At 37.1% G+C, this 25611-nt stretch overlaps 3 protein-coding genes across 3 annotated transcripts; 1 reads left to right on the top strand and 2 right to left on the bottom strand.

The window, feature by feature from the left end:
- Positions 1 to 3242: 3242 nt before the first annotated feature.
- LOC118273098 (protein FAN) lies at positions 3243 to 21623 on the bottom strand. The gene is made up of 13 exons (XM_035589876.2): positions 21450 to 21623; positions 20520 to 21117; positions 20030 to 20101; positions 19640 to 19842; positions 19105 to 19348; positions 18164 to 18286; positions 17229 to 17490; positions 16315 to 16732; positions 16144 to 16232; positions 15646 to 15778; positions 7796 to 8003; positions 6682 to 6826; positions 3243 to 3512 (listed from the first exon to the last, which is right to left on the bottom strand). Exons 1-13 carry the CDS (start codon positions 21461 to 21463, stop codon positions 3412 to 3414), a joined length of 2610 nt encoding a protein of 869 aa, XP_035445769.2. The 5' UTR covers positions 21464 to 21623; the 3' UTR covers positions 3243 to 3411.
- Positions 21624 to 21819: 196 nt separating this feature from the next.
- LOC118273099 (uncharacterized) lies at positions 21820 to 23837 on the top strand. Its single transcript, XM_035589877.2, has 6 exons — positions 21820 to 22515; positions 22600 to 22750; positions 22889 to 22984; positions 23059 to 23116; positions 23190 to 23475; positions 23592 to 23837. Exons 1-6 carry the CDS (start codon positions 22120 to 22122, stop codon positions 23742 to 23744), a joined length of 1140 nt encoding a protein of 379 aa, XP_035445770.2. The 5' UTR covers positions 21820 to 22119; the 3' UTR covers positions 23745 to 23837.
- LOC118273101 (proteasome subunit alpha type-7-1) lies at positions 23774 to 25324 on the bottom strand. Its single transcript, XM_035589880.2, has 3 exons — positions 25139 to 25324; positions 24578 to 25048; positions 23774 to 24011 (listed from the first exon to the last, which is right to left on the bottom strand). The coding sequence occupies exons 1-3, from the start codon at positions 25238 to 25240 to the stop codon at positions 23835 to 23837; spliced, it is 750 nt and encodes a 249-aa protein (XP_035445773.1). The 5' UTR covers positions 25241 to 25324; the 3' UTR covers positions 23774 to 23834.
- Between the last annotated feature and the right edge of the window lie 287 nt (positions 25325 to 25611).

The following is a 25611-nucleotide window of genomic DNA, read 5'->3' as shown; positions in this document are numbered from 1 at the left end:
AATAGTCTAGTAGTGATTCAGTTTCGTAGTTCTAGCGAAAGTTTTACAAAATATAATATCATGATCTAGATTAAGAGCTGGAGTAAACATACGATGCCTAGATATTTTTAACTCTTTGTGGAGCGTAGGCGAAACCGCAGCTAAAAGCTAGTAATTAACTAAAGAGAAAAAATGTAGATCACTTAACGAAAGCACATTTCATAAATATAAAATTGGCATCAGTTCGGCAATTGGTACCTACGCCGCGTATTATTTACCTCGAATAAAAAGACTAGCGAAAGCCAGAAAGCTGTTGGTGCCGACTGTAAGTCTGATATTTTACTTCGAAGAATATAAACAAGGAAGCATTGCTTAGTTGTATTCAGCTCACCATCATCATGCTAGCCACAAGACATCCATACAGCAGGACATATAGTTCCCACAGGAACTCTGCTATGGAACACATATGTACCTACCTACACATATTATATATGCATAAACATGGGCTTACTGTACCCTTAGTACGAGTTTGTTGTCTGACTGGCCGGTGCGAAAGAACCAACCAATCAGAGCGCCGAACGCGCTCTAGTTTCGATCTCGTTAAACGTAAAACAAACTCGTACTAAACCCTCAGATCGGCTGGTTGGAAACGACTTGCATTCATATTAGGTATCAGCTCATCCATATAACAAGTTTGATCAAAAAATCTGAGTCTATGTGCAAGTAATGAGTCTACTACAATATAATGTAGCATAAAAATGATGTTCGAGACTAGCGTAGATTAAAATACCCCAGAATAAATAGGTTAGAAAAATACTCGTTCGTGCCAAAAGAAAGCTCTATTGGTATCTGATTCATTGATATGTTTATATTGTACATTGCATGTAAACACTGAAATTATTGTCCTTGACTTCTAACCGCTAAAACCAAAGTACCCATTAAAAAGGTAGGTAACGTATGAGAAATTACTTTAATCGATTTTGGACTTAATTATGATATTTTAAAGCTGTTATTCCATTGAAGGGATTTCACAGGTTGTGGTATGTTGATGTGCCAGCTGTTTATTACAGTGCCCTCCAAAAGTTAGTTGAAATAATCAATAATGTAGTAATTGTGAGGAAATTATATTAAAACCAAATAAAATCGTGGCTTCAAGAATTATTTATTAAAATATAATCAATTTAGAATATTTCTGTCAGTAAGAGAATCATAACAAATTTTATAATTATAATTTGTGTAGATTAACAATGAAATCACGTTACCAAAAGTTAGTTGAAATTGTTGAAAAAATATTTTAAGGCTTGTGTCTTTGCAAATATTTTAACTTTTAATATTTTGTATGACCGCCATTATTCTGTAGAACTGCTTTAAGTCGTCTAGGCATTGATTCTACAAGATTCTGTAATGTTTCGACCGGTATAATCGACCATGTTTCAAGAATTTTATTTTTAAACAAATGCCTGTTGCGTCTTATGGAAACAGGGATCCTGCGGTCTAATTCATCCCATAAATGTTCAATGGGGTTAAGGTCGGGTGACATCGAAGGCCATTCCAGTAAATCCACTTCGTTATCTTCAAAATATTGTTTAGTTATCCTTGCTGTATGCTTCGGATCGTTGTCTTGTTGGAACTTGAAAATCCGACCTAACCCCATTGTTTCAGCAGATTGTTTTAAATTGTCACGGAGAATATTACAATAGACCTGTGCTATCATCTTGCCTTCAATTACTTGCAGTCGGCCCACACCATGCCAAGAAAAACACCCCCAAACCATCACACTCCCACCGCCGTGTTTCACAGTGGGCTGCAAGTATTTGTCGTCGTAAGATTCATTGCTTGTGCGCCATACAGTTTGCCGACGGCGATTTCCAAATAGTTCGAACTTCGATTCATCGCTAAAGACTACTCTCTTCTAAAATTCTATTGGTTTATCCGAATACTTGCGGGCGAACTCCAACCTTCGTTTTTTATGGATCGATGTTAAAAGAGGTTTCTTTCTGGCAATGTGACCTCGTAAATTAGCATCATGCAGGCGTCGCCTGATAGTAGTTTCAGAAACCGAGGTCCCTGCTTCCTGTAACTGATCTTTGATCTCTCGTACCACAATCTTGGGATTAATTTTACACTGCCGCACTATTTGTCGATCATCAACAGAAGTAGTAGCCCTAGGACGCCCCGACCGTGGCCTATCTGCAAGACTAGGACATTCTAAACTTTTCTTTATTATTTTTCGGACACCTTCTGGACTAACTTTAAATAATTTTCCCACAGCACTAAAGTTTTTAATTTTTTCGTATTCATACACAATCTTTATTCTTTCTTCGACAGTTAATTTTCGCCTCGGAGCCATTATTAATTCAAAAACAGTCAAATCATCTTACAATATCTTATTATTAAAGTTAAACTACGCACATTGCCTTAACAATAATAATAAATGAATTTAAAGCCGCGAGAGTATCGGATATCGTTTAAAGTTTGCTATTTCAACTGACTTTTGACGCGCTCAATTCATGTAGTGCACACATAAACATGGATTTTGAAAGAAATTAAAATGAATTTCGGGGAATTTCCTACTGTACGTATTAGAATAGTGTATCCAAACATAAATAGTAAACAGTTCATTCATAGAAACTGCGTTTTTTGGAAAATATATAACATCATTGATAAGGTGAACTAATTTCAACTAACTTTTGGAGGGCACTGTATATGTGTAGGTAGGTTTTATAAGCTACGGCGCATAAAGAAATAATGTTCGATCCAGACACCGCCCTTCATTCCGGGGCGGCCGGGCGGCAGGCGCCTTGTCGCTCGCTCGTAATTGCTTGGTAACGGAAGTCGAGCCAATAAATGTGCAGTTTTTAAATTGAATGAGCAAAACCTAGTTTTGAAATAAAAAAGATACACTTTGTAAGTCAAAATGATAAGGAGTTGGTTCGTTTTATAAAGTGGTTCTGGTTTCCTTTTTAAAATACTGGGCCGCCTATCAGCAGCTTCGAACTAGTAGATAACATAATATCATACTCGTCATTTTTAAAAGGTTGTGTAGAAGTCAGAAATGTACTTAAGTGTATTAATTACCAAGTTAGTACTTAGGTACTAGTAATTTCGAAGTTGTAAGTCTAATTAAACTCCAGCTCCATCTAAGATAGAACCCGAGACAAGGAGCTGAACAGTCGCGCTTACGAAACTAGACCAACGCAACATTCTGTACAGGTAACAGCTGATGAACAGAAAAACTTACATAACGAATTGCAAAAGCAAAATACTAAAACGATAACTCTTTATTGGACATATTCTCATTTTGTCTTTTATATTATTACATCTAATAACACTAATAAATCTTTTTTCTTTACGTATTGTTCGAATATCACAATGTTTATAAATACACAATGTTATCTGTCATGATTCTTAATACTGTGGACGTGGTGTACGTCAGGAACTATGCTTAGTTTCCCAGATCTTGATTATTTTGTCTTCACTGGCAGTGATCAATGTTTTTGAGATCTCGTCGAAATAGACGTTGTTGATAGAATCTGAAACAAAACACATTCTTCAGTAACATGCGCGAGGTAATAATACCACGTATTATTAGAAAAAGATATTAGTTAGGTACCTATCTGGTCTGTGGGGAATTTGATTACATTTTCGTCAAAAAAGTATTAGTGCTATATAATGTCAACAGTCTGTAGGTATAAGAAGCCAGATCAAACGCTTGTCATCTTTGACTCTGTAGGCCCTAACAAAGGTTAGGCATTGGCAGGGCCCAACTACACTTGGGAGCAAATAAAAGGAGCCGCTACGTATTATTTTTCATTTTAAAGAATCCTCTAAAATTATTTGATTTACAACAAAATATTCTTCTTTTAAAGGTAATTAAATTACCTTTCATTTGATATACAATACCAATTAAGAAAATAATTGTATCAGAAAATATTTATCAAGAAATGAAAAGGAAAAACGCTAGTGGCTCCGTTTCTTTGCTCCTAAGTGTATGTGTAGTGACTAAGGATTTAGGTTTAACGTGCGTTATACCTGCGATGACTTTATATTAGTCATACCTAATTATATTCTTGAATTTGTTGCTTGTGACCATTCGAAAAGGATATCAATAAGTTACAAACATGTACATTCGAAATATAAGTATACAGTATACAGTAATTTTCCCTGCTAAATAAAGAGATTATTTATATACGGTTAAGGACCGATAAAGGGGAGACGTATACTGGATTATCTTATGGATCATGCCTGCCTACTTCTGCTGAAACGAAACGTAGGACCCTCTTGTTACACCAGGGTTTAGTTTACTATTAAGAGGATCAGGTACCGATCGGCTAGGCTCCTTTTCATGGTTTCCCGTCAACAAATAAAAGGGCCCTCTCGTATGTTGTAGTGGACGTAAAATGGCTTAAAAATAATAATAGCTTTCAATGAACTAAGAAGACATGGCACTAAAACAGTTCATCCAAATTGCACCATTTAAATGAGATGTTACTTAAAATTTCACAAGACTTTTATAATAATCGAAAACGTATAAAACAACTTGTATAATTTCACTTTCTTCGAAAAAACATCGCGAACAAGCGTTATCATTTAAAAATAAAACGTTGCTGACAAACAAAGATTGTGTGAGTCAGACATCAATTTAAATAAGTATTCGTGTAACATTTATTTCAATACATTCAGATACTAATATCTTTATTTTACGTAAAAACATAATAAATGTGTATTGTTCTACTAGACAAAGGGTAGGTAGACGTCCCACTTTTCACTTTTAGTCCATAGTAGTAAAGGGCGAGTGTACTGTTAAACACCACGCACAATAGAGATATTCCCTGTTAGTTTATACGAGTATTCAATGGCTTTTTTTTGTTGCCATAAAGGATAGTTTTCTATGCATTTAGTACGCCATTACGAGATCTGTCTGGCGTTACATTATTTGTGTACTACAACTTACTCAATACTCAATTTTTTATTGCATTCCACAATGTAGGCTTAGGTGGTAAACATTTGGTAGGTAACAATAGTGGACCCTGTCGGACACAGCAAAAGATAATAATTATTCAATACTTCTTGTAAATGAGATAATAAGCAGAAAATTAAGTGTCAAATAGTTAAAATCAAATTAGTTAATGAGATTCTCATAATTTTTTAATACTCTTATATAAATGATGCCTTCCAGATTCTGTTAATTTATAGTAAACATTTTTAAAACGAAACGCTTCTCTTAGTGATCTGAGAATTGAGTCGCAAATCTGCGATCATTGGAAGTAGTCAGCATTTACCTAAGTAATATTTTTAGCGTTAGGTATACGTCTCAGTTTTAATAGTTTTCTTACGGCACGTGTACACACGATAGCTACGAATGCGACTGATATTATCGCACTTTTAAACTCGATTTAAATACTTTGTGACATTTTATAACATTTATTGTAAAGGTTATACTACAGTTCACTTGTTAACACTTGGTATTATGATCTATACAACTATCAGATGGATTAATAAAGATATCAAATTGCTATTTTAATTAAATATTAATATGAAACCAATTAAATAAGTAAACCTTCCTTAAAATTAATTCGGTTATATTTAGATCGACTAGATCCAATTTTGCTTTATCCTATAGCAAACAAACAATGTGGTTGAAGAGATGAGACAGTGGAATTCTCTTAATGTTCAATGGCCTAACTGCTATCCCCTAGCCAAGCTCGAGGATTATGGCAACCGAGCCTAAATAAAAAGTAACCACCGTGGGATTTATTTAAAATAAGGTTCTGAGATAAAACTTATTCAATCAGTCCATGAATCAATTTATTCAATGAGTCTAACATAAAACTGTTACCATTTAATCGATCAGTAATTAAAATAATCAGTTTTCAGTATTTTTTTTTTATCAAATCAACGTAGCGAGCTAAAGTCATTCAAGAAATGATGACGTATGGAAATGTGGCCTTACAGAAGTCCTTGTTGATAATACGTTTGTACTGCAGCTGAACAAGCCGCAAGCCTGTCTTACAACAGTGTGATATGAAAATCAGACAAATATTTTTGGCACGTGTAACTAGTTTTGTCCAATAAAAACGTTGAATAAATGATCGCTAGTAACACGTAACTGTGTAACTGCGGCTCGGGAATATTGCGTATTGAGTTTGCGTACTATTCATTTGAAAACAAATCTTTTTTTATATTTTTCTTACAGTCATATTTTAAAATTTCAATGGTGGTGTATTTTTCTCGAACTAATAGCAGACTTATATTATTTATTTGATTTGAAATCGCACCAACATGGCTTAACGTCACATTTTTTCCCCGATGGTCTGATATACATAAGTCACTTTTCCATTTGTGAAGTCCCATCTCTATCGTTCCTTTGGTCAAGATAAGTTTAACTTAGATTGCGATCGTTCTAGCATTGGGTTATATATTTAGGAATATTACTGTCTTGGTTGATAGTTTTAACGTTAAGTCAAGCATGAAGTGGGTCAAGAAAGTCTTGGATAGTCTCATGTCAGGTTTGGCTTATAATAGCTATATTATAAAACATTCGTTGTCTCAAAGATGAAGATAATTATGATGCGATAGAAGCAGCAAATTAAGAAGAAGCTGCAAAACTGTTTTTCCTATCAAATCTGGCTGAAAATTGCTTGTAACTCTAGCCAACTAATTTTAGAAAATACAATCAAAACCAAGTATAAGCCTACATACCATTATGAGCCTTATGTGCACTGGTTTGTGTGACAGTCAACATGTTCCACTGCAGCAAAGTTCCGTCTCCACAGCCAAGCCATAGGACGGTGGACCCGTCCCAGCATAGTGACGTCACTGGCGCCGGCATGTGTTTCTGGTATACCTGAGTGAAGAAAGAGAAGGATGTTATACTTTGTTTTCTGTCGACATATGCGATGCGTCCATTGCTAGACATGACCATGATTAGCTTTTAAGTAAATTTTAATGTACAACCGTATTTCAATAAATAGTTTACGTAACCGCAGCATTAAATTTTGTCTTCTAATTTAAATACATTCAGAAAAATAAAAGGGGTACATCAACTTGTGACCTAACAAGTTAAAATCGACTAAAGGATTCTGATTCGATTATTCAAAAAACTTATTTCAAAAGGTAATAATAGAAACCTCAACGACGCGAATATGACTAAAAAGTAAAAACCACTACCCAAAACGACAAAAAAATTAAAGGAAAAATCAACAACAAATGTTGAAATTAGTGACTGGATTACCGGAAATATGAGACACTTAAGTCCTCTACTTATTTACATACGGTGATCTTGAAACGCAACACGTGCAACATAAGTTCCGCATCTCCCGTACACTAGGCATTAAGATAAAATAACGATCAAACTGTATCAGAACGCTAGCTGATTAAAAACTCGGTTAACGACACAGAAACTAGAGAGCTAGAAGTACAGTCATAAGATAAGAAACGAAAGAAATAAAAGTTTTTGTTAAATCTCCTTTTGTCTAGATAGGTGTATTAAAATGTAAGAAAAACCCCTTATTTACTTGTCATGTTTGTTTAGTAGGTATTTAGCCAATAAGCCATTTAGTATTTTAATAGATATAGATAATGATTTAAAAGTTATTTAAAAATACGCGTAAAAGCTATTTTCTGTCAGTCAAGCGATTGAAATAAAGAAAACCTAGAACAAAACTGACGAAAGCATTTTATCTGTTATTGAAAAATAGTTTTTAGGTAGTAATTTTTAACGCTTTTCTTAGTTAAGTTGTCTATTACAACCTCCATGACAACCAACCAACTCCGACCTACACAAACCCACAAAAATATAGAAAAAAATACTTACGGAATCCAAGACACTAAGGTCAGTGACCCTCATGTCTCCATCATCACAGGCAGTAACGACCCTGTCTCCGGACAGCACGAAGCAGACGCCGCTGACTGGCGACGAGTGGACGCTGATCTTGTTCACCAGGTCCCTGGACGTGTAGTCCCATATGAACACCTCGCCGTCTCCTGTAGCTGCTATCACGTCGATCTCGTGGCGGCGGCGTCTGCACAAATATTCAGCACGTAAGTTTACAATATAATAAATCGGCAAAATGTTGTAAATAAGTTTACAATATAACATAATGTTACGCCGTCTAATCCCCGAAGATGTAGGCAGAGGTGCAACCCAAGAGGTTGACACCCACTTTTAACCAGGTATGTTTATTATGCTCAAAAATATCGCCTGGAATACCTCCACTGCTCAACAAAAATCTTTCGCAAATAAAGGAAACGGCTGATAATTCCTTACCAGCCGCTTTAGAGATCGCGAATAAAAAAACTGTACATAACATAGTAAGTTAAAATAAAACTAGTAGGACAGTAGTCATCAAGATTGATAATATTGACAATGTGAATTATTGTGAACACCGACAGTAACCTACTGACTCTATGATATATTATATCGATTTGTGTTAAGCAACTTAAGCACTTTATAAAAAGTTGTTCATAATTCAAATAGGTACATTTATTTTCTATAAGTATATCTAATTCAAAGTGTTTCAAAACAGGACCCGGTGTGACAACTTTCTAAAATTATACTCTGTCTGCGAAGCTGAGTCACTAAATGATACGTAACATTACCGATTATGTTTATACAAACATACCTAACTATGATATGAAATTTATTATTATGTACACGAGTTCACTACTGACCGATATTACTGCATTCAAACTTCATATTATTTCCGTTAGTTTAAGTAGCCTCAAAATCACATAGTTGCTTTATAGACCTGAATGACTGGAGTTTCAATTTTAAGTATATTTTAAAATAATGAATATTAATGCAACAAACAAAACGTATTGCTCGAATTGTAAATTTGTGGATACCTTCTGCATAACTATGGGCTCTTCCAAATGCAACAACTTGGACGGCAATATTGCAGTTATATTCTAGCTATTTATCAAAATATTTTTGGTATTGCGTTGTATAGCGGATATAGCTGCAAAATTAATTGCCCGATTTTGCAGCGACATTTCTCATGTAACACTTATACCTATTGAAGAAATTGGGTATACGATATTGTCCGTTTACAGTTTAGCATCTTATTAGACACAAATGCGATATTTGTAATTTTAATACAATGATAATAGTAGCTGTAAGTTCATTGACACTTGGTATATAGTAAACACATCCTAATAAACATACAAATAACTTAATGGCTATTGTTTTCCAAATATGAGATTGGCAAAAATGTAAAAGGTACATTAGCATTATAGGTCATACGACAAACAAACAATTATTAAAGGATGGATTAAACACGAATTCCAATCTGTGTTAACAGACAATATCTATACTATCTGTCGGTAGTTTCTTTTTACATAGAATATGACCCAAACGACATTCGATTCACAACAAGCAGTGTAGACCACCAATAGGCACCAACAACACTAGAGGAGTTACAAATGCGTTGCCAGTCTTTTGGGCCTCCCATAGCCTCACTCACATGGAGGTAACACAAACACAAGGTAAGTACGTATTTTTAGCGATCAGAAGTGGTGTTTATTAAAAAAAAACAAATTAGGAGGTAGTTACCCCTAATGTTCGTTTATTCTCAATTGAATTATGATTACAATCAACACTTATCTACTTACTAGTATTAATTCTAATAGGAACAAAACAACGATCACTTAGCACACACAAAAATGTAAAAGTAGCAATCAACAATTAATTAAATAACATGAAAAATATAGGTCTCACAGAACTTGAACGATGTTGCCGCTCCGAGTGATGTTGGACAAAAAGGGGTGAGCGCGGGTTAGCTCACGCTTTTATAGTAAGCTTATGGTGGGGTACTGGTAATCCCTAACACGGCCTCTCCTGACGCCGAGTCGCCCTCGACTCCACTTGACTCGATCGGTTCAGGGCTCGTCTTCGATGGGGTTGTCCTGAGGTGGCACCGCTGGCGCTACCTCGTCCAGCTCCGGCATGGATAGCCCAACCGGGTTGCTGCTGCCAGGCTGACCTGAATTATCGTCTGAGTCATTGGTTTCATCATCTGAAAAGTTACGAATGTTATTAATCTCGTGTTGAGACATTGAATAAATTGAACGAAACTAGATGATTAAAAGCACAAGTATAGGACAATGGGCGTCCCCACAGTCCTACATTCCTGCTGCATACTTAACCACAGCTTGATTTCAACCATACCGCTGTTGTGCGACTAACGCATTAAAGTTGGGCGACTAACGCCATTGATGTGCGACTAACGCATTAAAGTTGGGCGACTAACGCCTTTGATGTGCGACTAACGCATTAAAGTTGGGCGACAAACGCCATTGATGTGCGACTAACGCATTAAAGTTGGGCGACAAACGCCATTGATGTGCGACTAACGCATTAAAGTTGGGCGACTAACGCCTTTGATGTGCGACTAACGCATTAAAGTTGGGCGACAAACGCCATTGATGTGCGACTAACGCATTAAAGTTGGGCGACTAACGCCTTTGATGTGCGACTAACGCATTAAAGTTGGGCGACAAACGCCATTGCTGTGCGGCACAAGCCATTGCTGAATGACTCGCCTCCGCCAGCGATACCTGGAGCTATCGAGCTTCACGCACGTATCTAGAACAGAGCATAAGGGTAGGTTACGGGGTGACTTACCCTCGAAGAACGAAGCACAGGTCTCGGGGCACCATTCTCCCTTCCACGGTACCATGTGTTGGGAGGCTGCCTGCGTGGTCTTCCCGCAGCTCCCGCCAAGCAACTTAAGCTCGTATCGGCCATTGGGCAGAACCTTGGTGACCCTGTACGGCCCTCGCATTCCCGGATCCAGTTTTCCTGTCGACTGCGAGTATTTTACAACAAAGGCCAGGTCGTCGACCTTATATTCACGAGGCGGACGTCTGGACCTATTGACGGTTTGATCCTGCTGATCTTGGTTCTTCTTCAGAAGCTCGCTGGCGCGGTTCCTGCTAACCTCCCGCAGAGCTTCTCTGTTGGTCTCCGGCGTGTTCACCGCCAGGTCTCGAACCAGGGAACGTATGATGGGTGTAGTAGCGTCGGTGCCGATCATTAGCTTAATGGCTGAAGCCTGAGTAGTTTTCTGCTTAGTGATGTTCAGCACTAACTGCAGCTTCCAGAGAGTGCTGGACCATGATGCGTTTTTGTGCCCTACTTCGATGCGGAGCATATTGAGTACCGTTCTTATGTAGCGCTCCACTTGACCGTTTGAACCGTGCATCTCGGGCGTGATGTAATGTAATTCGGAGCCAAGTTCAGTTATCCATTGAACAAAATCAACGGATTCAAACATCCTACCTCTATCAGTGACTAGCATCTTAGGGACGCCAAACAAGGAAATAGCAGAGGTCATTACGCGTTTTAATTCGCTGGTGTCTTGGCGATAGATTGAATAAAGGAGGCAGAATTTTGTAAAAGCGTCCACTACTACTAATACGAATTTATAACCTTCCGATTCGGGTAATGGTCCCAAGGCGTCAACATGTACGGTGCTGAATGGGGTATCAGGTTTGGGCCATGACGATATGTTCTGTAACGGGGCTCGAGGGACACGCTTTTTAGAGACACACACTAGACAGTGAGAAATATATTTGGAAACAAATTGGCGTAGCCCAGGAAACCAGAAGTGTTTTAATATGAGGTCCACGGTTTTATCGCGATCGATGTGCTCGTGTTCGTCGTGGAATATCCTAAGCAGGCTTAAGCGATGACCCTTTGGTATAAAACAAAGTAATCGCGATTCCTCACCAACAGGAGTGTACTTATAGTACAGGAGATCACCTCTGACGGTATATCGGGAAGAGTCAAGTTGTCCCTCTGAGACTTTTTGAATTAAGTCCCTCGTCTCGTTATCCGCGGCTTGTGCTATCTGGGCCCAATTACGGGGTCTCGTAATTTGGTTGACAGGGACGATAGGATTTCGACTGAGGTAGTCAGCATGAGGTAGCATTACACCCTTTCTATATTCGATGGAAAAGTTAAAATCCTGTAAATAGATCCACCAACGGGCAACGCGAGGGAGCAAATCCTTCTTACGTTCGGTCGATTTGAGAGCATTGCAGTCAGTAACGACCTTGAAGTTCAGACCTATCAAATAGTGGCGAAAGTGTTGCAAGGCCTTTACGACTGCTAATGTCTCCAACTCGTAACTGTGGTATTTACTCTCAGCGCCCTGTGTGACCTTACTAAAATATGCTACAACATGCCTCGCACCATCAGCGTGAATTTGCAGGAGTACTGCTCCGTATCCGACAGAGCTTGCATCAGTGTGAACCTCGGTAGGGAGTTCGGGTTTAAAAATTGCGAGGACGGGCTCATTCGTTAGGCATTGTATCAGGTCCTGGCGGACCCGTTCCTGCTCCGGACCCCATCGAAATTCAACCCCTTTCCTGGTTAGATGGGCGATGCACGCTGTCTTGGTAGCGTACCCCTTAATATATTTCCGGAAATATCCGGCTAGGCCTAATAGTTGTCTGACCTGTCTGACATTACCGGGCACGGGTGAGTTTTTCAGAGCCTCAATTTTACGCGGGCTTGGCCGTACCTGACCAAAGCTGATCACCCTACCTAAATATTCTACTTCGGACGTCAAAAACGAGCATTTTTTTAAATTAATCGAGAAACCCGCTTTCGTTAGTGTCTCTAACACTCTCCTAAGCAAGAGAATGCCTTCTTCAATTGAATTACTGAGTAGGAGCACGTCATCTATGTATACTAGTACATTCCCCGCTTCAATAAACTCGCGAAGGGTTTGGTTTATGATGCGCTGGTACACGATCGGGGAATTCGTTAGACCATATGGCATTTTGAGGTATTCATAGTGGCCCTCCGGCGTAACGAATCCCGTCACGTGCACCGAGTCCTCACTAATTCGTATTTGGTGGAACCCGGTTGCCATATCCAGGCTACTAAAATAAGTGTAATGTCCTAGCCTATCAATATGGTCGTCTATCAGGGGAAGGGGGTACCTCTCTTTTTCGGTGATGCGGTTGAGGGCTCGGTAGTCAACACACATTCGGTCGGTCCCGTCTTTCTTTTTTACTAGGATTATGGGACTGGCATATTCCGACCGTGATTCTCTGATGATTCGTTTTTCCAACAAATCCTTTACTATCTCGCGTACTTTAAGTTTTTCGTCGAAAGAAAGTTTATACGGGCGGTATACTATTGGAGTAGTACTGGTGAGTCTAATAACCATCTCGCCAGTGGTGACTGTACTTGTAGCAGTACCGGAAATAAAATGTTCCGAAAAGGCTTGAATAACGGTCATCAGAAAATCACGTGGAGTGCCTTTTAACGGAGTGTTGACTAGTGTTGAGTCAAGAACTTGGGTTACATTGGCGCAAGTACGAGTATCAGTACGTGTTATATACTGCTTGTCCTTTGTGCGTATGTACACAACGCCGTCGCGGTTAAGGACATCAGTCCCGATTATAATCGAGGTGTTCATGCATGACTTAGGGACTACGACTAAATCAGCTTCTAATGAAATATCACTTAATTCAATGTTTACTGTTATGAAAGAGGTGGCGATAATTTCTCGTTCACTTATGCCCTTTAGAACGCAGTGAGTGGGCTTTAGATCGCAGGAGAGGTATTTTAAAACGTCGGAGGAAATCAACGATACGTTCTGAGCCCCGCTATCAATAAGTACATCCATAGGGATACCTTGAACTACCGCCGTAACTACATCTCTTTTGTCACTACCCTGATCTGTACATAAGTTGACGTTTCGTTGATTCCTGTATTCTGAACGATCCTTTGCAAAGCAAGTTTCCTCGGCGTGGCCCCTCTTTTTACAAAATGAACATTGAATCCCAGCCTTAGCGTTGGAAGTTTGCGTTGCGTGCTTGGCGGTGAAAGTCTGTGTTTCGGGCTTAGCAGAAGAATCCGAAGGATGTTCTATGCGAGGCTTCTTATTGCATTTACGACCTGAGTGACCACGTTTACCGCAAACGTAGCACTTTATGTCGTTAGCGGGGAAATTTTGAAGGATACGTTTTTTTGACAAGCTATCGCGAGAGTCAACTTTAGCGCGGTTTGCTTTTGTGTATATGGAAAGAAACGAAACCAAGTCTTCCACCGTCAAATTAGCATTTGCTGCCGCCGCCCTAACTTGGGGGTTGTCTATGCCACGTATAACTATAAGGGTGCGCAATTCATCGGTTAAGCCTTTGACTATACGCAAACGCAACAAGGTACGCCGGGCATATTCAGCATACGTTGGGTACTTATCAGACGTCATATTCATCGTATCAAAAAGAATGTTAGCGTAGTCCAACTTCCGAGGGCAAAGGGGTTTGAACTCTAATTTAAAATTTGACCAAGTGCGGTCATTAGTGACCCATTCATTTAGCCACACTTTGGCATCACCTTTGAGACAAGAAGCTACTCTCGACAGGCATTCGTAATCGCTCCAACCATTCGCCGATACCGCCCCATCCACTTCCTCACACCATACGTCGATGTCATGTATGCTTGGGTCAAAGTTAGAAACGTAGTAGTTTCGGGACTTGGCGGGTTGTAACGATTTTATAGCGTCCGCGAGCATAGTTATGGCTGATGGGGCATCTGAACCGCGAACAGTTGGATCGGGAGTACGAATGGTTGTTGAAAAATCCTCGGAGTTGTCCACGCGAGTTTGTTGCGGAACAGCGGTCAAGTCTGTCGGACTACTAAGACGCGGAGTGACCTCATGCACAGGGTTCATGGTAGTTGAACTTTGATTAGCGTTTTGCAACGGGTTATTGAAAATATTTGCACGTTCTATGGCACTAAGTTTCGTCATGATGTCACTGAGGGTACTTTGTAATGCGTTACCATTGTCACGCGAAGGATGCCTAGAGCGCGGGGGACTATCACGTAAACGCAGGCGTGACGATTTAGATCGGGAACGGTAACGGTCGCGATTATCATGATGGGGGTAGAATGAAACGTCCCTTGAATCGCTACGTTCGCGACGGGGATTACGACGCGGCTTGTGGGCCTCCTTAGGCGGGGTATGCGCAGATTCATCACTCACGGACCCGTTTCGCGAATCGTTCGAACGTCTACGTGACCTACTTTGCGATCGACGATGACGAGACCGCTTGGGCATGGTTAGCACTCACTTAACGCACACAATGAAAACACAGAACAAATAACCACACGTCAATAATAGACAAATAGTAATTAAAAGTGACCGTTATTCTGTTCCTTGATTTATAACAAAAACGTGAGCAGTGTAGTTCTTTATCCCACTTCTGATTTTAGCGATCAGAAGTGGTGTTTATTAAAAAAAACAAATTAGGAGGTAGTTACCTCTAATGTTCGTTTATTCTCAATTGAATTATGATTACAATCAACACTTATCTACTTACTAGTATTAATTCTAATAGGAACAAAACAACGATCACTTAGCACACACAAAAATGTAAAAGTAGCAATCAACAATTAATTAAATAACATGAAAAATATAGGTCTCACAGAACTTGAACGATGTTGCCGCTCCGAGTGATGTTGGACAAAAAGGGGTGAGCGCGGGTTAGCTCACGCTTTTATAGTAAGCTTATGGTGGGGTACTGGTAATCCCTAACATTATTATAAAGTGTTATTTGATGCAGGTTTTCTATGAGGCCCTGATATATTTATGGTAGATTTGGGTACCAGAAATAGGATTTTTGACGCATTTTGGCGTCACTCACCTGTATGTGAGGCTGGTAATTTTCTCATCATGGTCGAACTCTGCCTTCAGCCCGCGTAGAGCCTGTCCGATCCTGCCGACATTGCCCCACACGCGAACTACGCCGTCCCAGCCGCCCGATATCAGTAAACGCTCTAAAATACATAACATGTTATTAGAATAAAAGGCTTGAAAAGCAGGCTACATATTTTAATCAATTAATTTACATTTCTAAAGCAAAATTTACATTTACTGGTTAAACGTATCGGTTAATTTTAACATATGGTGAAACTATTTGTTTAGCTTGAAATATTTTAATTATAAGTAGTTTTGGTATTTCTCAAGTTATTGTTGGTTGGGTTCAGCTTTTGTGCAATATTCATTAAAAGTTGTACATGAAAAATGGACATACAAATGGGATTTTTAGGTGTCACCGAGTGTGTAAAAACGCATTAAGTTGTATCTTTTTTAGTTTTATACCTACATCTAACATTCAAAGCATAATTAAAAAGAAACAAACCTTTTTCTAACCACAACAAACAGCTGACAGAATCATCATGAGCACGAAAACTTTCCACCACTCTCCCATATTCTACATCATACAGATATCTGCAAAATTACAATCCCAAATTAATACAACTAATTAACACGATAAGAAACTTTATCTCAATATAAATAAGGTTGTCTTTACATTTCATTATCCCAGGAACCAACAGCTACCGTATTATCGTCGACCATGACACACGAACTTAAAGGAGTGGAGCTGAGAATAACGCTCCTTATTTGTTTCTTAAGAACGGTATCATATACTTTGAGAGTACTATCCTTTCCCACAGATATAATTCTATTTCCATGACGAATAGCACATGTTACAGCCTCTTTGTGCAATTGTAATACATCAATACATTCCATTTTATAAGTATCTTTGTCCTGTAAACTGGACAGTGGTTTAGCAATGTGTGGCATTATTTTTCTAACATGCGGTTTTGTGAAGAGCTGCTTTGGCACTTGGCCGAATTCCATGATTTGCACCTCTAGTGCGTGCCTGTCGTTCATATCGTAAATACATTCGAGATTGACCGCACCCTCGTAGCATACGTGGTGGAACACTGCAATGAAAAATGATATAAAGATATTATTGGATAGTAACAACAATATTATTTCATATTCATTCAAATAACATTGAGTCATCTATTTTTAGTTGACGCATTCATTTTTCAGTAGGCGAGCTAGCCACTGAAATGGCATACAGAGATAGAAAGGTTGTCAAACAATATCAATCGACGTAGATAAAGGATGGCTGATGAGTGTAATCAAGCCTACATTTTTATCTACGCATTTTATCATTCAAGGTTAGAACGCTTTTTTCTGTGAACTGAAACACATGACGCATTGGATCGACTGATGATATGCATATGAAATAGATTATAAATCAACCTCGACGGTTATTCATACAAAGTCTGAATTTCAAAAATGATCGCTCTATTTATGTGGAATGTGGATAATCTATGCATCAACCTTGAGTAACGTAACTTTTTCATGACTAGTGAAATCCGAAGGTCATCTTATTATGTTAGTTATTGTAAACTGTCTATTTATACAAACCATTGTTAGCTTTAACGGCTTCTTCGCCTCTTTGTCGGTAGCCGAATATTAGATCGATCCATAAGTGCAAATGTCTGCAAACGTATTCTGATTCGAGAGCTTCCCTTAATTTTACTACGAAGTCTTCTGGCGACTTGGCCCATGGTGGAAGTGCCACATTGTTGACCTTGGTCCCATCGTGGCGCTCCCCAAAATTGATCTCGTACTGGTTCACCAAGAAATCGCCTTTGCCTTCTGTATCGTAAAATTCGGGAACTAATTCCTGAAATTAATAAAATAGGAATTAAGCCAAATGATAAGATAATTTAATCAATATCGATTGATGAGAGAACAATGCATCGCTAATCTTTCCCAAAATTGGACGACAGTTGAACTTATACGTTCAGCTTGTGGTACTTAAATAACTTGTACCTTATCACGAAAAAATATTGCTGCATACCGGTTACGTGCGCAGTACGAAAAGGTACGGGTTCTAAATCGAGTCACGAGTCATTGAGCGTTGGTCACGATTCGGTAAATCTAGGGACTCTTCCGTTATTTGGGTCGATGACCTTATAAAGCGTCCGGTACAGATTGGAGGAATGACGAATGCTCCAATGTGCATTGTGCTCATTACATCATAATTTGATACTGGTAACTCCCCGCAAGGGTAGGCAGTAGGTAAAGTAATACACTTATCTATACCAGTTGTGCTATTTTAGTACTGTTTACAAATTATAATGTTTGAATCAAAACACACTATACGCTATACAACCTAATAGGGGACTAACACAAAACTTAAAATGGATTTGAGGATCATTAATTTATTACTCATAACATGAAGAACTCGATTCATTACTCATGTGTTATATAGACTACATATTTTGAAAAACAACCTTCTAAGTCTGACTAACAAATTCCATAACACAAATTAAAGTATAAACATTAATATTTACCTTAAAGTCGGACATATTTCTCAAACAGTTATTGTAGACGTCTCTGACTGAATTGAACATTCTGTCTGGATGATCGAATCTGCCGTTTTGTAAGCACAGCATATATTTTGGGTATTTGCGAACCTGAAAATTAAATTAACTAAATATGATATCATAAAAAATAAAGTGTGGGATCTAATTAACTTTATAAGATTATACTATCTTATTGAAATTCTTTCACTTTTTATGAATACCCAAATACAATATACACCAAAAAAATTACGACAAAGTAATCCAACTTCCTTGTGGTAAATTAACTATACTAATCTAATTAGTATTGAGTTCCGGATAAAGTCGACGCCATTGAAACAAACTCATAATTTTCCTGTTAAATCAGTACCTACTGATAACTTAAAACATGAATAAATCGATAGACGGAAATGTAACAATGGCAATAATCATACAATCTGTTATGTAACATGTAAAAAACATAAAAAATGTCATTACTAGTGTTAAAGACAATTTTTTAGGTACTAAGTAGACGGCCATGTCTTTTTTAATCAGTTCAAGCTGACTGAACATACTTGAACCATTTAATTGACTTCTAGGGGAAAACCAATCTTGTAAGGAAAACCATAATCGTTATCAAAACACAATGCATCAACAATTCCATTTCAAAAAGTAACTGTATTGTCTACAAAATAAATTTATTGCCTTTTTAACCCTACTATTGTTTTTGTTCTGAAATGATTAGTTTACATAACGGATGAAAGTTCATCGGCGCTGTTGCAAGCAACAGCGCCGAAATATCGGAAACTCATCGACATAAATAAACATGGTTATTTACCAGTCTTAAGTTCCATCTTAAGTTCTAATGTTAGTATTAGTGACCATGTCAGCTTAATATACACAAACTTAAATATTATATTTGCTTAAAAGTCTACAAAGCCTTTAATACTTACTAGATAAAATAAAACAAGTCCTGGTGCAGAATAATGAGATCCATACAAGAATTTTGGTTCACTCATCTCATGGTACCTTTCTTTGAGTTTCTCCAATCTGTCGGGGTTTAAAGCCCCCATTGGTTTTGATAGATCTCTGAATGTGTCTGGATTTGTTAGGTCTAATGTTTCTGAAGTGTAGTCAGCTACTACCCAAGGGAATACTGGATACTGTGTGAGATCATTCTTGCTCCTATCTGCAAGGCTGGAAGTGAAAATAGACCTTATTATTAATACAATAGTTGTTTGTGTTATCACAGTCTTGTAACAATAAAAAAATAATGTTTACTCTTTGGCCAAAAAACAAAGTAGTCAGTGCTCCAAAGACTGCTTCTGAAATACAAATCAGTGAATCAGTTGTCAAATTCTACATGAAATATTGTGATTGAACTTTTATAATAGTTCCTACAAGATCACTTCATCTAACCACAATAATTCACATGAATTTGACAACAGATAATATTTTAGATATTACAATAATTTACGTAGTTCTTACCAGTTTAAATACATTAGGTAATCATAATTGGAAACAATTCCATTCTGCCACTGTAGTGTCATTTCTTCTGTGTGTACTTTCTCTAGCTGCACATGGGGTGATTCTTCCAGAATCTTGTATATTCTATCTCTATCTCTTTCTGACTGGAATGTTACATATATGTGAGGAACTGAGCTCTCTTCTGCACTGTATATTTCAAGCCCCTGAAACAAGTATTAAAAATAATTTGTATTTGTTTTATGAAATATTTTTAAGAAGTTTCTAACTAGCCAGCAACTTCTTAATTTATAACAAAAACAAAAAGTTTATACACTTGTGGACTCATGTCCACAAAAGCTAATTTACATATTAAATACTGCAAATAAATAAGTACATAAAACAGATACATACAACTTGCCTTAGTAAAAATCTTCTTTTGTACATCCTTCTCAAATGACTCAATTTCAACTTGAGGATAGGGCTCTGAAATTAAAATAATATTCATGTAACCTCTACAATCTAATCTGTACTATGAATATACTTTTAAAACAACAATTGAACTGAACAGCTTGTTTATATAACATACAAGAGTTATTGTTAAGTAAATATACATAGCTGATAGTGGTATCTAAGTCAATAGCAGTGAAAAACACATGTTAGCAGTCTAACAGATATTTATGCACTTTATAAAAAGTATCTTTGGTAGGTAATAGGTACACAAGTCTCATATAAAACATACTAAACAAAATGTTTTTCCTTGTTTAAATCATTAATTTACCAATTATATGACTCACCACTATATTATTTGATTTATAAAGTGATATGTTAACAGTAGCATTTTTTTATCTAATATCTATAATTAGCAACAACAATAATTAGGAAATTGGATTATAAAACTTACACCTTCAACATTACTGAATGGCTGGAAATAAATGGTAGTTGGGGTTAGTGCTAGCTTGCCCTGATGTCTGACAAGTGGAGATATCTTTTCAGCTTGCAGTTCACACACTATCTGTTCAGTAAAGTCATCCATCATAACAGGATCAAACTCCATCCTCATGTACCTTGAGTGAAGTATTGTGGCTATCATACTGTTGTGTTCAGGAGCATGTAAAGTGGAGGCCCTCTTTAGCTGCTGCATCTGGCTCAAGCATTCATCAGCTGATGCAAAATCAAAGAACACATAAAAGTCCCTATCTTCATAAATAAATTTGTAAGGTGCCAGTATGTTCTCCTCCAACATCTCAGCATACATCTTCATTCTCACTCTAATAACATTGTTCTCAGTTAGCTGGTCAATTACAGTGATGTCAGCACAATCTTTGAACTGCATCTTTATAAGAGGGTGTACCCATTCTCTAGGCTCAAAAACCAGAGACTTGGAACACAGTTTCAATCGACCTTGTTTCCCATTTTCTTTTTTTAACTCACTATGACTGAGTGTACAAGAATAATCCTCGAAATAAATTTCGCCTGGTTCCAGTAACAACATTGAAAATCTAAAACAAGAATAATATATTATAAATGGGATTATAATGGACTGTGGCAAAAGGTCAAGTCAAATCTGCATTTAGACTTTCAAACGAGAAATTATTACACGAAGAGTCACAAAACGCACACCAAAGAGAGGTGAGAGTAAACCACCTAGATCTTACATTCAGTTAACATTGTCATCGGCCATAATTTACGACTTTGCCCTACAAAAAAATCATGCAGCTTTGCATTGTGACCGTTACGGAGTTGCACAATACCGAATGACTCATTTCGTTCAGGAGATACTTCAGTAAGCCATGGAAACAAAGATTACTTTACTAACACAAGTGCATCTTACCTCGACTTATCCATATTTTCGACGAATCTTATTGGAAATATTCACTTACACCAATGTTTTCAAATACAATTTAATTTACTTAATTTTACATAAAATAAATCCGCGCGGGATAAATAAACATAAAAACTTTCACCGCCTTGTTTATTGTTTACCGCTGTGTTTGGTTCCAAATGTTGAAATGTAAATGTACCAAACGAAGTCAGTCAACCAACCAATAACCAGTGTCAATTATGTCAAAGTCAAATAAAATCTGACATTGACTTTATCTTTGTCATATTGACATTGACACCGTTCGTTTCGTCTATAATCCACAAAGATGAGTATACATCCACCAACAACAATTGTGTAAATAAATATGGTGATTCTCTGCCTGTCCACAAGCTGTATAAAATAAAAATTCATAATTGCAAACATACTTTACTCAAAAATGTGTTTTTGTTTTATTTTTCCCGATTTAAATAAGCTATAAATCCAACGAGACACTCATTTCTAAACGTTATTACCTTAATCTGTGGTTTACACATTCTTTTTGACATTTGTTTGTATTCAAATGACACCGTGACATTGCATTTGCTTTGGCGCTTCTTTTCAATTTATTAAAATCGTTTGAATTTTTCATCGATCATAATAAAATATACTGAAGTGTAAGGCAAAGTCGCCAGGCATATCAATGTTAAAAATAGGTCTATCAAATATGCAAGACGACAGAAATGCTATATTCCAAATGCGTTTCCCTCAAAAACTGTGGTACTTACTAAATTTTCGCACTGATGCCATTTTATGGGGTGGTACAGGACGAACAATTTTGTTGAATTATCGCATCCTTCATAATTACTTGCAATGTGATCACTCTATTTTTAAAACGACAAACATTTCAAGCTTTGTGCGACAGCTGAATCTGTATGGGTTTCGAAAGGTCACTTCTCATTTGCAAGATCCTTTGTGTAACTCTAGCAACCCATACATGCATGAATATGTTCACGACTACTTTCAATATGGCAAACCTGAATTACTAAACAAAATAACACGTAAAGCTCTTGCTATGAAAAGAAATTTCAAACCTAAGGTATGCAAGTGTATTTATTTAAAACTGCAATGTTTATTTGATTTTTATCCTGATAGTACCTATATATCTTGTTTATTTTTTTAGAATCTTTACAGTAATGTAGAGCAATTGCTTTTCTTAACACCACTGCAAAAGGCAAGACGAGCTCTCCGAATGGCCTTAAAGAAAGCAGCTCAAGACTTGTTTGTTCAGAATTCACCTAAACACTTTTGTAATCTTAAATTTGAATGTGATGGTAAGTTTATGACATTTAATAATTTCACTACTGATTTATTTATTGATCACAAAATTCACCGCTCCCAAACATTAAATCTATTACCATGGAGTTTTCCCTACTGTTGAACTAGTTCTTGTAATTCCCATAATATTTCAGATTCTCAAGATGATTACTGTGAAGATGAAGAAAATATTGAATTTGATTGGTTAATGACCAATGATGCGAGTACAGATAAAGCCCTTCCTGAACCAGGTTTATTATCCTTACTTTATAATTACCTATTTATTTCCTTCCCATACCTCCTTGTGATCCTTTCCTGTCCACAGCTAATGTCCCAGCTCCTCAGAATGAAACAACCATAGCTGAAGAGACTACTACATACAGGTAAAAGAAATAAAACACTAATATAAATACAATAGATAGAAAATAAATTCCTAACACTTTGCTTACTTTATAGAGACACACCTCAGGATAGTCTCATGAATTTCACTGATGAAACATGTCAACAAAGTGGTGACAACTTCCCAGTACAGTTCCTCAGTATGCCTGAACTTGATCCGGAACCTTCCGAAGAGAACTCCGGTGTTGAATTGTTGGCTGAATTCAATATAGACAATGACACAGACCAAGGCATTGCGAGGAAAATAGGAGAAGTTAAAGAGATTGATCATAACTCACTGAATTGTGTATTGCCATCAATTAGTAATGATCATATTGATGATGTGTCCATGTCTATGGCTGAAGTAAGTAAATAAATGATACCACTGCCCATTTACCAGCATAGTCTACTTTAATCACAAGGTAATGTCTGTTTAATCTTTATGAGGAACTACAAACTAATCAAATATCTATATTTCAGAAGAACACTGAAAATTCTGATCACTACCATGGTGAATGGGACCAAATGTTCAATGATATTATGATTACTAGAGGCCCCAATCAAGAATGTGGATCCGATTTGAAAGAATTGTATTCTCAAATCTCCAAAACTATTGATTTGCTTAATTCTTAAGTTAATTACTGAGTAAAAAAACAACAATGTAATTTCCTTAAAAACATGTATTAGTAGTTAATATAGAAAAGTGTGCAACACATTAAGATATTACTTCTTTTGTTTCTTCTTCTCTGCTTCCTCCTCCTTTTCCTTTTCTATGACAGACACATATGAGCTGATGGTGTCGGAGTCCAGCATCTGCATAGGTTGACCACGTCTCATCACTGCTATCTCCAAGTTCTTTTGTCCAGACTGGACCACTTCTAGGAGAGCACGAATGGCAAGCTGGAATTGTAAAAATAACAAATTATGCATACAAAATGTCAATATGATATCTGTATTGTTATGGGTACTTTGGAAGATTGTCAATATACATATAAATAAAAATGTTCCACCTGTACCCTTTAATTATTATTTTAATATGTTAGTATTTAACTAGACTCCATTCCCACTAGGCTCCTATTTCACTATTCTCTACACATCCTAATTAGAATACCATTCTTTCGAGCATAAATTTAATTAAAGATGATAATATTTCATTGCTATCATAACCAATAATTACGGAGACCTTTCTTAGTTTAATTCATTCTATGATCAAACCATGGAATATACCCTGTGAGTACAGTGTGTCTTATGTACGAGTATGAGCTTACGAAATAATAAAGTTCTATTTTAGTTCAGGATTGTTACTAAAGAATGATGTCCTTAAATATAATCATGTGTATGTACATATACTTTGATATTATAACATCACCTGGAAACAGTGCTAGTACATGTGCATAGCTGTGGCATGGTGCTGAAGATACTGTAATTTATAATGTAATATTATTTTAGCAGAATGCAACACTTACCTTTACAGCACCATTTTCAGTTGCAACTTCTTCAGCAGTGTAATTCTTTTCTAAGAATTCTCTGACAGTTTTAGCTGACCTGCCCGTAGCATTGGCCTTCCACTCATAATAGATACCTGATGGTTCTGTTTGGAATAAATGAGGATGACCATCATAATCAAAACCACCAATCAAACAAGAAATACCGAAAGGTCGACGTCCATTGCTCTGAGTGTACTTTTGTTTTAGTCCAGCTATATATCTAGTAATGTACTCCAAAGTCACAGGGTCCTCAACCGTCAACTTGTGCGACTGGCACTCAATTTGAGCCCTGTTGATGAGAATTCGAGCATCAGCGGTCAAACCAGCAAATGCCATTACGACATGGTCGTCAAGCAGACAGATCTTTCTAACAGTTCTTTCTTCTTGCAATTTTGCAACTGATTTCTTTTCAACACCTAGTACAACTACATCAGCGCCTCTCACACCGACCTGAAATGAAATAATTTGAATCAATTTCATAGTAAATACATAATATCGGTAACTTGAATGGAGCTAACCAATAATAAAATTATTACATACCGCAGTCGATCCTTTACGAACAGCTTCCTGGGCATATTCCACCTGAAGCAAATGACCATCAGGTGAAAATACCGTAATAGCTCTATCGTATCTCGCAGACATTTTCTTATTTTGTTAGAATACAAATATTTTACAAGTCACTCCGTAAACTATTCGGTCGCCGCAAACTGTGTAGTGATGTGAGACTTGACAGATTCAGATAGTTATCGATAAGCAATAGAAAAAACTAAATATGTGATTCATTTATTTCTAATGCACAATAGAGTATGACGATGGTATTATTATCGTAGCATAAATATGGAAATTATCAGTTTTTATCAAAATTATGGTCTTAGTACTAGTGTTCTGTTACTTTTGTTTTTATTCAGCAAATGTCGATATATAATACAACACTAGTAGCAGGATGACAACGGTGTTTCGATAATACGTCGTTCGGAAATGTTTTCATTCATAAGTCTATTACGTTTGTAAAT

This window comes from Spodoptera frugiperda, chromosome 1 (genome assembly GCF_023101765.2).
Source record: "Spodoptera frugiperda isolate SF20-4 chromosome 1, AGI-APGP_CSIRO_Sfru_2.0, whole genome shotgun sequence".
Taxonomy (NCBI): domain Eukaryota; kingdom Metazoa; phylum Arthropoda; class Insecta; order Lepidoptera; family Noctuidae; genus Spodoptera; species Spodoptera frugiperda.
Note: the sequence above shows the minus strand (reverse complement) of the source record. Positions and strands in the feature narration are given on the sequence as shown.